The 12590-nt window shown below is 48.1% G+C and overlaps 1 protein-coding gene across 1 annotated transcript in view; it reads right to left on the bottom strand.

The window, feature by feature from the left end:
* The window catches only part of LOC144132333 (E3 ubiquitin-protein ligase UHRF1-like), an 85520-nt gene that overhangs the window by 56522 nt on the left and 16408 nt on the right, over positions 1–12590 (bottom strand). Inside the window, exon 6 of the mRNA XM_077664660.1 lies at positions 7113–7225. Coding sequence (XP_077520786.1) covers positions 7113–7225 — 113 coding nt within the window. The remainder of the gene's footprint in view (positions 1–7112; positions 7226–12590) is intronic.

The raw sequence follows: 12590 nt of genomic DNA on the forward strand, positions 1-12590 counted from the left end.
TGCTGTCTTCCGCTTCTGACTCGCTGTCAGTAAGAATGTCATCACTATTTTCTTCACTTGAAGAATAAAAATCAACGACATCCGCATCACTTGCGCTATCATCCGACGTAGAATCATCTCCCGCACCAGAGCCCCATACGGATGATGTCATGTTTGTTAAAAAACGCGGGAAACGTGACACAGGCCTTCTGCTATCTAGCGTTCCCAATCGCATTCAAGAAAAGCGCAAATGATGGATCCTGTGCAGCCATCTATGATTTATGCAGTAAAGTACCATTTGACGAGCTGGGGTCGCCAAAAGCCACTTGAAACATTGCGGAAAACCCATGACGACCTCAGCTCGTCATAAACAAAAAAGGGCCGATCGCTCGTAACGAGCTGAGGTCGGCATAAGCCCTTAAAGGGACTCTGAGGAGAAATTGAAGCTGGCTTGTATCAATAGAATACCAGCTCCTGATCACAAAAACGCCACTCTTACTGAAAACAAAGCTCTTGTAAGGTAGAAAATAACAAGAACCAAAATACAGGTATTGCCGCCACAGGCCAATCTCGCAAGTACACGCGTAGGACAAGAGACGCCACCTTGGAGGAATTTTCCTTCCTACATGGAGACCGTGAATCTCTGAGGCTGACAAAGGAAGGTTGCACAGTTCAATATTGAAGTAAGTTTTGTTTTAAAACTGATAGTGCACTTTTATCACACAAGGACGACAGACAAAACACAACCTGAATGTTGGAAGCAAAGAAAACCGATGCTTGGCGGCGCCACAGGCGGCCAGTTTTGATTTGTTATGGCGCTTTGCGTCTATGAGCTTTGCGGTGTCTATGAGCTTTGCGCGCTGCGGTGTGCGTTGTGGCGTAATTCAATAGCTTCGGCAGTTGGGTGGAGCTGTTCTTTTCGAGCTCTCGGCTAATTTAATCCATTCACAGTACACATCTGAAGGTACATGCAAGTTGGCGAGAGAGCCTGATCCAGTGGGCCCATTGGATCCAGCGGAAGCCGTTGAAGCGTCATGCGTCGGCTTTAATTTCAAGCCACCAACTTTAAACGTGAGAGCCCTTGAGCACCCATCCGTTTTTTTGTGGCAAGAAAAAAAAAAAACCTGACCCTTGCAACCATGGGAGACCTTGACGCCGCCTGCTGCACCGCGCAACCGCGCCGTTCAAGTAATCACAATCCTTTGGCTCCAAAGCTCCGGTCATCCTCCGAGGGGCGCAGCGCGCCGACCTTGTCCTGGCCTCTCGGGACTCCCCGCACTGGGGTTATGATATCTGATTAGCAACGGCTGCTCACTGAGGAAGGGGGAAACGACCTGCCGGCGCCTAACCTAACTGTGCCCCCTCAAAAGCATCACACGCTCTCTGGGGCTGAGGTCGCTGAAATGCAGGCCAGAGTTTTTGCGAGAACTTCGTCGTCGGGATCTATCGTAACGCTGGCAAGACGCCGGTGCAAACGTAAACGAAGCGACGGTAGCGACCCCCGATAGATGCCTACAACGTGCGGCGGCAGTAGCTTTCATTTCGGCATCTGCTAGACCGTACCGCTAGTGGCCAGAAATCACGGAGTCTGCGTTTGCGTCACGTTTCACGTCATTCCGTCCTGTGCCGTCATAAGAGTTCTCCGTGACGTCATAAAAGCTCTCGAGTTTGAATCGGATTGGCGAGAAAAACTTTTCAACTTGGAATCCAAATTTATTTGAAATAAATGCATCTCTCGCGGACAAGCAGCAACCAAGCTGTAAGGCCGCGCTCCATCAACGTGCATATTTTTTTTATTCCTTTAGCTTGTGGTCACTGCCCCCCCACCCGCAAGCAGTGGCAAAGGGCACTGGCTGCTTGACAGCACCGCTGTCATGGCCGAGGACACCTGGCGCCAAGAAAGCATGCGAGGCGCGAACACCGAGCACGTGGTGCCGCTTGGTCTTAGACAGCATTCCCACGGCGGCAGAATGCGAACCACCTCGCATTCCGCGATGGGCCTCTTTTTTTTGGCATTCTTGATGGCACCGAAGCGTCGCGGCTCTCCGCCGTCTGACATTCCTGCGGCGAGCCGGTGGGTCACTGGTCCCGCCAATTAGCTAAAAAAAAAAAACACACTTCATCCTTTGAGAGGCGACACGCGGGTGCGGCAGGGAAAGGGAAAGCATCAAGCGCAAAGGCCGAGAACTCCGCTCGGGGAGAGGGTTTTCAAAATGTTTTCTGTATGTGTTTCTTTTTCTTTATAGCCAAGCCCCGGGCTCGAAGTTGGGTCCAACCTTCAGTGGCTGTGGCTACCTCCATTGGTTATCGAAGCTTATGGCGGGCCTCGATATATGACCGCCCTAATCTCTTTGTTTGCAAAAGCTTTAAATTGTATGTAAAATCATTGGAGAGCAGTCCTGTCTAGTTCAGCTAGAGGCTCCGTGCAGTGGCCCGTAATTCTACATCCCTAGACTCTAACCTCGCGTCGATGAGTAAGGGCTTGTACAGAGTGTTTCTCTGTGTGAGAATTGTCTTTGTCAGTTGATGATCCATAACAGCGCGACAGACGGGACAAAGAAGAGGATCATCGTCAGCACCAACTCGCCCAACAACTGGTATTGTCAAGCTTTGTCAGTTACAGCTTGACCGTCTGTGTGACTCAACTTGTAACGCAGTTTGCCCTTGTACATACCGTAAATATATTCTCTCTTTGACCTTCATCTGCACATCTCCCTTCATCGCCGCCGAACAACAACGTTTGGAAGGATCTGCACCCTTCCGAGGAACCCAACGGACCATCAAAAGATTACTAAAGCCATGAAATGCCGAACTATCAGATTTTGCTAACAAAAAAAAATTGATAGAGTTCTCCTAAGTGTCCCTTTAAGGGGTTAAACACCAACCAGTCTGTCCTACACACTGTTTCCCACACGATAGTGGATTCTGATACACCACACCCTCTTTGCATTCAACAAAGGGAACTCTGTGCTTCTTGCACACCCTGGGCATTTGACTCTGTGGTTTGTTAACTCTGCATAGCCTAAGTGCATAGCTGAAAAAACAACCCGCACATATGTCTGCTTCGCAATACGCTTCAGTTTGTGGGATACAGTGTGCATATATGGAACATTAGAAGTTTTTCCGTTCTTCTCCAACAGCACGAGCAGCAGCTTGCTTATTCGCGTTTGCCTTTCTAAACAGTGATTCTGCAACAACTATCAGCAGATGACCAGGGTAGCCAGCGAGCGATAACTTGCTGGAAACTACTGTATATCAAATGAGGACAACACTTACAAATGGCATTTTGAAAGCACAGATTGGCCATCGCCCTTTTGACTAGTTTGGAATGTGCAGAATCCAAGGGTAGCAAAGGCTAGTTGCAACGCGGTTCGTATGTCCAGCAGGTATGACCTGTTTCAAAGACCAAGCCAACGACGTTGCTACGCATTTCATATACAGTGGAACCCCGTTCATACGTTTTTCACCGGACCGCGAAAAAAAAACGTAAAAGCCGGGAAAACGCAACAGTGAGGAAAGGTCCGAAAATTAATAAAAACAGTGCAGCTTTGCCTTGAAACAATTTATTTCGACATCAAGTGAGCTTAGGTCTTAAAAAAATCGAGAATGGTCGATTGCCGTTTTTTCCGCTTGCTGGAAAACACCACGCGTTTCTCGATGGCCTGGAAAGCCGCATTGCTCTCAGCGTCGCTTTGAGGTGCGATGTACCTGCGGAGGAGGTCCAGAGCCGCGACGACTTCTCCAAAGCTCGGGTCCGCCAACTCCCAGGAATCATGCGGCTCGTGCTCCTCGTCGTCATCATAGTCTGAGGCTTCACTCGCGACCGAGTCTGCAACGATCTCGGCGATACTCTTACACTCGGACGTCACGACAGCAGCATCCACGGCGACGTAGTTGTCATACGTGACTCCCGTGGCACCCAGCGCATTCAAAGCTTCACTCAGCTCTTGATCATGAGAGGCTGCTTCCGTCTCTCCAGCTTCCGTGGCAGTTTCCTCTCCGCCGTCCATGCGAAAGCCACACCGCGCGAAGCAGTGCTGTGCAGTTGACGCGCTCACTGCAGTCCATGCTAAAGCGACGTAGTGCATAGCGTCCAGTATTGAAACGATAGTAGGCTGCTGTCCGCGATCAATACGCGCCAGACAGCGCTTTACGATGGACTTCCTGTACGAGTGCTTTAAGTTCTTTATGATGCCGGCATCCAACAGCTGCAAGTGGCTTGTAGTGTTTGCAGGAAAAAAAAACAAGCTTAACGTTCCGAAGAAACGATGGGTCTCTCGGGTGGGCAGCACAATTGTCCAGAAAAAGGACAACACTCGCACTGGGAGCCCATCTTGTTGCCGAAGTAACAAAGAAAATCTTCGAACAAAGAACCCGTCATCCATGCACGACTGTTGCTTCTATAGTGACATGGCAGCAGGCGAATGTTCTTTAAGCACCGTGGGTTTCGGTATTTTCCGATTACCCATGGCTTCAGCTTGTCCGAGCCATCCATGTTGCAGCAAAGGAGCACCGTCAATCGTTCTTTGCTGCATTTGCCTTCGTGGCATGCTTCGCTCTTCAGGCTTAACAACTTGGATGGCTGCACCCGAAAGAAAAGGCCCGTTTCGTCGGCATTGTAAATGTCACGAGGCTCATACCCTTCAATTATGGCAGATAGTGTGGCCTTCCAATCGTCGACAGTTTCCAAGTTTACACTTGCTGCTTCCCCGGATACCGTCTTATACGCGATGCCGTGCCTCTTCCGGAAACGGTCGATCCAGCCATTTGACGCCGCAAAGTCACTGATGCCCAGTCGGTCGGCTATTTCCATCGCCTTCTCGCGCAAAATGCTGCCGTCGAAGTTAACACCGGCAGCGCGAGCTTGTTTAAGCCAAGTAAGAAGCGACTCGTCGAGGTTTCCATACTTGGCGCCACGAGCCTGCTTAGCTTTCGGGCCCAAGAGCGCGGCATTCCCTTGTATCTCGGCACGCTTCGAGACGATGCTGTTAAGCGTCGAGGGTGGCAGACCAAGATCCTTGGCGATGTCGACTCTTTTCCGCGCTGGCTGCCTGTCGACTGCGTTGAGAACATCCAGCTTTTCCTCGAGGGAAAGCGCCTTGCGCTTGCGCGACGCCATCAAAGGACGACAAATCGCTCGCGGTGTTAGCGAGGCCCGACGAAGTGTAGGCAGCGTAGGTGTTGACGGGAGGACACGGACGACTGGGATGGGTTGAACCGCACAAACAAGAAAGACTGGATTAGCGAGGCCCGACGAGGTGTAGGCAGCGTAGCTGTTGATGAAAGGACACGGACGACTCGGATGGGTTGAACCGCACAAACAAGAAAGACTGGACTGCTGCGGGCCCGCGGGTTTTACTCGTTTCGGCTCACGAGGCAGTGGCCATCTAGTGGCAATCTCTCCAACTCGCGTGCGGCTTTTTATGGCCTCCGAGATTACCCACACGCGTGCAAAGGGGTGATCTCAGAGGCCATGGTCTTGTAGCCAATTCCGTAGCCAAGCCTGGCCAAGACTCGTCAAAATGGCGGTTGGCGCGCGTTGCCCGGCCGGGTTCGGGGTGCCTGGTTGCGACGTATCATGCGGGAACGTTTTCACAGCTACAACGTAACAGAGGGGTACCCAATACATTGGATCCTATGGGAGCTATGCCGGGACCGGACGAAAACGACGTAACAGCCGGGAAAACGCAGCAGTGAGGAACGTAACAGCGGGGTTCTACTGTATCCAGCAGGTATGACCTGGTTCAAAGATTAAGCCAGCATCCAGGGAAATAAGCCTATTATATGGCAGCTCATAGGTGAAACTAGAGGGTTGAACTTTTCTCTCAACACAGTATGTTAGCCGCTCCGGCTAACACACTCTGGATGTTGGCTTGGTCTTTGAACCAGGTCATACCTGCTGGCCTGGGAGAAGGAAAACTCTCCTATTATGACACCTCAGATACATCACCAAACAGCAACTCCAGCAGATTAGTGGCACAAAAGGCACATTCACTGACTTCAGCTCCAGGCTTTTTAAACCTTGGCAGCGACACAGCAAAGCCATTCTCAAAGCATGTGCATGACCTTGGCAACCGCCACCTTTCTTTCACCCACTTTATTGTGGGACTAATCACAGAGCAACTGTTCCTTGCAGGCTGTTTGTTTCATTGCAGAGCCAGCGATTATTAATTGGCCTTGGGCATTTCTTGAGCTGCCATGTGTGTGGGTGCATGTCAGACAGGGGTGCATATTGCAAACGCGCAAAACGGCGAGGGACGAAGAGAAGAAAGCACAGGACAAAACGCAGAACTTCAACTGAGGTTTACTACAAGGAAAACCACATTTATACAAGATTCGTAATCACACTTTATAGACAGCAGACATCACTACGTTACACAGGTAAGCGGGCGCACATGGCACAAGTTAGCATCCAGATAGTTGAATTCCTTCTTGGATAAGGATACTGAAGTGGTGCTTATGCAATGGTCATTTTGTTTTTTTTTTATGCAGTAGGTTTCAAAAGTTACCAACCCAGCTTAACAGGACAAAACTGTCCTGAAAAAATTACTCACCCAGCTGCTATGTTGGGTTGGTAATTTTTTCTGGACAATTGTATCCTGAAACCGACCCAGCTTAGCAGGGAAATTTTTGAAGCCTACTGCATAAAAAAATAAAATGATTGTTGCATAAGCACCACTTCAGTATCCTTATCCAAGAGGGAATTCAACTATCTAGATGCTAACTTGTGCCACGCGTGCCCGCGTGCCTGTGTAACGTGGTGGTGTCTGCTGTCTATCAGGTGTGATTACGAATCTTGTATAAATGTGGTTTTCCTTGTAGTAAACCTCAGTTGAAGTTCTGCGTTTTGTCCTGTGCTTTCTTCTCTTCGTCCCTCGTCGTTTTGCGCGGTTGCAATATGCACTCCATTGTTAACCACAAACTAGCCCGCCTTTGCCTGTTACATGTCAGACAGGAAGGGATGGAGGCCAAGGCATCTGGGGTTCCTCCGCACCTTTTGAGAGCTGGTAAAAAGATGCCCTAGGATGCATATGTGGGGTTTCCAACTTGTCTGAATTAGTAGCCAGTCTAGCATGCCTTAGTTATGTCTGGGCAACAAAATTTACGGTGCCTCTACATTCTGCGGTACTCACGCTTTGCCGGAGACTGTTCCGTGTTTTCTGCACCAGCAGCAGGATGTGGCTCGATTGCAAACAGCTCATCGCAGAACATGAGGCGGCAATTTTCCAGAGGTGCTTTCGACGTCCTGCACCGATTCAAAAGGAGTACCAGTCACAACCACTGGCAATGTGGCCGGCAAAAAATACGGTATTTATAGTAACTTGCCAGACCCTGTTCTGACAATTCCTAGCAAACTATGGAATTCACAACAATGCTTAAGCTAGCCTGCTTCAGTAATAAGCAAACAAACAAAAAACCCCTAACAGCGGTTGTACAATAGCGCCAACTTATAATGAACCTCCAGGTCATGAGGATCGTGTTCGTTGTAACTGAAGTTAGTAGTAAGTGGACTTCCCCTAGCACAGTGAAAAATGCAATGTCAGTTAAAGGTGCCGTTTTTTCTTGAGAAAGACCATTATAGACGTCTGCTTCTTCATGCGTGCCCTCTAACAGTACTTTCCAAGCTCTACACCGTGGTCATGCGCTTCTCGCAAAAATCATTTCTATCAACGAGCTGCTCTAGAAATGCAGTGGCACTACTTACGGTATTAGCGCTCAAAACAACTGTTGGTTGGTCAGCCTCTGTGCCTCTGAACCTCGACAAAATTTTATGGATGCAGCAAAGAAGCTAGTGCAATGCATGCACGCGTAGAACGTAGAGTGCAATCCCAGATATAGCGATATATTGCTTATAATGGTCAAATTTTTCAGATTTATCAATTCTCCCATTGCCCCCTTGTAAAAGTAAACCATATAGTATGGACCTCCTTCACCCCGCGACGTCACGAAGATGCGGTGGCGCTGATGTTAGCAGCGACTTTCGCATGGTAGGCAAAACAGGTTCCGCTTGCCCGTGCCTACCGCAGCTGCCGCAGCTACCGGCGGCTGTTTCAAGCCTGTGCACTGCAGAAGCAGCATGTATTGACCACCTGCGTCACTGCTGGATCCGCGTAGTAGCATAAAAAATATTAAATTAGCCTCGATAGGTTTCTCGCGCATAAATGCCGCATTCGGAAACTGGCTAACAGGCATTGGGCCACGGTAGTAAAGCGCGAAGTCTGGGAGTCGATAGGCACTGCCACTCAATGCACTTAATAGCATGCAAGTTACTGCGTTCATTCACCTGAACTTCAGGATAGTAGGCTGATAATTGCTCAAGGAAAAAAAGACATATGTAGTTGCACACATACTTATCACCTTGAGCCGGGGTGCACGGGGCGCCGACAGGTTCACTCGCCCCGCACGGGGCGCCGACAGGTTCACTCGCCCCCAAGGAATGCGTTTTTTTTTTTTTGTTAATAGCACACCATGTTTTAGTGGCGCGTTTTATGGCATTCAATATTTACTTGAAACTGTTTCTTGATATGACGACGTAATTATTTCATTCGAGTAGAAAGAAGTCTGGTAAGTTGTGTCAATCTTGCGCGGTCGCGTACCTTAAGTGTGCTAAACACCATATGCTTTTTCATTGCATCATGCATGTGTCATGTTTCATGAGGTAATACATGATCGCGAAGCTTGTTTGGAAAGAAGCAGCCGCAGGCGTGCTACTAACAGACACGTGGCGAGATTGAGAGGGGACGCGGCATGAAAAGTGTTTTCGTTATTCATGCATGTGATATGTAACTAAACTTGGTGCAAATATGAAATTCCTACGCTAGTTTCAGTCATTCCTTTTATTTATAGCTATACCTGGTGCAGTTCTGGGCAATTATAATTAACACCGTCGTCAAGTCCCCCCAAGCTCTCAAATAATTGAGTAGATAGTGCGCAGTTTTTTTATTCCAGCATGTACATAAAGCCCTGTTCTGTATGATGACACGATTAGTTCTTTTTCTATATGATCAGTACTTATGCATGCATAGTTACATGAAAACGTTTCTTACAAAAAATAACTAACACAATACTGCACCTGTAGGGAAAAAAAAATCGAGATTTATTACGCTCCTCAACGTCTCAGGAATAGTTTGCTACAAATGGAATCATTTGATTTTCATGCGAATTACGAAGGTGAGTGATCCAGTCGCAGAAAATGTGAGAGGTCAGAAAACGAACCTTAAAGTTTATTCCCTCGTTTATGGCATCTTCGCTTTCACTTTGGTCAAAGAAATGCGGCACTGAAATCAAAGAAATTACCTCACAATTTTTGATGACCACACTTCTAAAAAGCGTAATTTATAAATTTGTACTCAATATTTTGCTATAATTTTTCGTCACGAAACTAGACTTCAGGGCTAGGAAAGAAAATAATTCTAGAAATCAGAAATTTTCACCAAATCGACCAGCTTATCAAGAGGACAAGTCGGACTGGCTGGTGCGTGGTCATGCGGCTAAAAACAGCGCTAAGCGAGACAGGAGATCGGGGTCACGACGCTGTCCCCACTTTTCCCGCAGCGCGACACGTACGTATGTCAGCAGACGATGAGCGCATGTCTGCTCCGACGAAACAACGCCAGCACTTCCCCTCACTACTGTCCCGAAGTAAAATCATTCCGGCTAGTGCAGAGTGTCTACATATTTACTACTAACCATATATACAATACACAGTGGCAAACTATTTCTCTTTATAGGCCGCACGTGACCAACGCGAGCTCGTGTACTTCGACAAATTACTAAGTTGGAAGCATCGACCATTGCTATGATTCGCAGAAACTGGAAACGTGCCTACAAGCCTTGAAAACCCGCGCTCAACACCTATCCGCGACGCCACTCCCCGACCTTTTGCCTACCACGAGCTCGCTAGCGACTGCAGCGCCACCTTGTTTGTTTACAAACATGCAGGAGGTCCATAATGATAAAAAATTAGTGAAGTAATAGCTACAACGAAAACATTCTGGCCAGCTGGAAGGTGTCTTCCAACAAAATGTCTGAAAGTTTGATAAAGAAAAGCTAAATGTTTTGAAGCGATATGATGTGAAAACTCTGCAAACGGGCCAGTGTAGCAAAATACGCGAGGAATACCAAGCGCTATCATCGTTGCAATTGCCGGAGGGAAAATAGAAGAGCTTGCTTGATGGTAGCCGCGCAACGCTTTCTCTCACAAACATTTTCACTCGTTTGAGTGTTCATGAACTGGGTAAAAATGACGCCGACTAAGTGCAAGGCAATATTTTTGCCCCCACCCCCCTCTTGTCCTTGAGAATTTACTCCTATTTTCAAAGCAGTACCTTTTCTTAGCACGTTCCCCCCTTTGCGCTGTCCGCAATGCAGACCATGGCAGCCGTCAAGATGCTGTGCATGATAACATCACGGCGCGTTTGTCCTTTGACAGGAGCTCTTGTGGGGGTGGCTTTTGTTTGCACTGCGTAGATCATGCTGAAAAAATGCATTCTATGCACCAAGACCAATTAGACTGTCTTTCCACTTTGTATGTGTTCTTTTTGCATTTTATTTCTTCAATTTTTTTGCCGGTCCAGATATAACAATAATCAGTTGTAGCGATCCGATTCTCTGGTTTCCTCAAAATCATTATAAATGGATTGCACTGAATCAATTGCACTGCCTGTTGTATGCACACTGCTTCCAGCCGGCAGCAGTGCAGAAGTTGGACAACCGATTGGACAGTGCATGTCACATGAACGGCTGTGCAAGCAAAGCTTACCATTTGACTGGTAGCCAAAGTTCTCAGACAGTTGTAAATTGATTTATCGCTGACTGTGTGCAATTTTTTCTCCTTCATAAGCACCACGCTTCTGCTTCAAATTGAGACCAACTGGCACATGTACAGTTGCCGACTGATTTTTCGGACACGAAGGGACCTAGAAAATGGTCCGAATAATCGAACAGTGCGTAAAATCTGTGAAGTATATAAAAAACAACTTTATTGAGATGAAATCGGCTTAAAAATGTCACTGATTTTACCTTGTGACAAATTTCTCTTGCTGGCGACGATTTGCGCCTGTATTTGCGGAAAAGTTGTGCTTTCACTGCACACGCTAGAAAGCAATGTCCCCGCATTTGGTTGGAATATTTCCCACGCTTCTTTGACGGACCCGGCGGGACCATGTTGTCCACAATCCGAGTGTGCACCACACCGCTCGTCAAACACACACAAAGATAAGTCACTTTTTGTTCAAAGTGGCGGAACCGCCGGATGCAATCACAAAATGGCGAACGGATGTAACTTCATGAAGACGCGTAAGAAGCGTAAAGTTCGTGAAGACTGAGCGCCACTCGGTCGACGCGGTAAGAGAAAACCATGTGACAAAACAGCGAATGGCGAACTTATGAGACCCGCCGCGGTGGCTCAGTGGTTAGCGCGCTCAGCTACTGATCCGAAGTACCCGGGTTAGGTCCCAACTGCGGTGGCCGTGTTTCGATGGAGGCAAAGGCGCCCGTGTGCTGTGTGATGTCAGTGCACGTTAAAGATCCCCAGGTGGTCGAAATTATTACGGAGCCCTCCACTACGGCACTTCTTTCTTCCTTTCTTCTTTCACTCCCTCCTTTATCCCTTTCCTCCGAGATGCGAGATAGCTCTTCAACAATTTCCATCCCTCAACAACCAATTTTCAACGTATGGGACAAGCAATAACTGCCCGCCACAACACCGGCGACAAAAGCAAGTTGATGGCGATTACAGTCCGGCTGCCACCTCGAAGTGTCAGAGATCGCAGGGACCTCTACTGGCAACAATAAGGTACTGAAAGTATGTCAAGCCATTCCAACATATTTAAAAAACTTTGCGCAGAACAACACAGGACGGGAGGGACAAACATGCACGCACACACGAGTGCAATCCAATCCAACTACAGCGTAAATCACTACAGGTAGTGATCACGTGGTGTACACAGTGCAGTTCGGCCACCGCAGTCAGGCTTTTTGTTGGTGCCGCGAGCTACGTGAACAGCAGTGTGGAGACGTTGGATCCCTTTAGTGACGCTGACGTAATTGAGGCTACATGCTGTCAGCAGACATCGCAGGGCTCACGTGCGGTGAGAACAGCCGACAGTGACGAGTCTGACAGTGGCGATGAGACTATGCCACCGCCAAGTGCATGTGAAGCAGCGTCGGTGCTTGATGTTGCAGCATGCCACTTCTCTGACAGTGAGAACTCTGACGTTGCGGAGGAGCTTTATGCAGGCTGCAGATGATGTTGATGGAGTCCCGACAGAAGAAACGCAAGCAAATGCATTTCGCTGATTACTTTAATTTTGACAACCCTTCCCTGTAAATAAACATGTTTTGGAGCCTAAATAGCGTCATATATTCCAGCATTAAAGCTTGCTGCTCACGCGAATGCATTCAAGTACTTGTTTCTGGTGCATAACTGGCCGATCAATTTGTCGTTTGCCATTAGGAGCGGATAAATTTAGTTCTCAGAATCACCCGCCACAAACGTGTAGTAGTGCCTAGCTTGTGATAACGAGTCTAGATGTGACTGCTTCGGATTCTGCCCGCGCGGTAGCGTGCTATGACTGCTCATTGTAGTGCCCATTCGATAATTCGAACTT

This window comes from Amblyomma americanum, chromosome 5 (genome assembly GCF_052857255.1).
Source record: "Amblyomma americanum isolate KBUSLIRL-KWMA chromosome 5, ASM5285725v1, whole genome shotgun sequence".
NCBI classification, from domain to species: domain Eukaryota; kingdom Metazoa; phylum Arthropoda; class Arachnida; order Ixodida; family Ixodidae; genus Amblyomma; species Amblyomma americanum.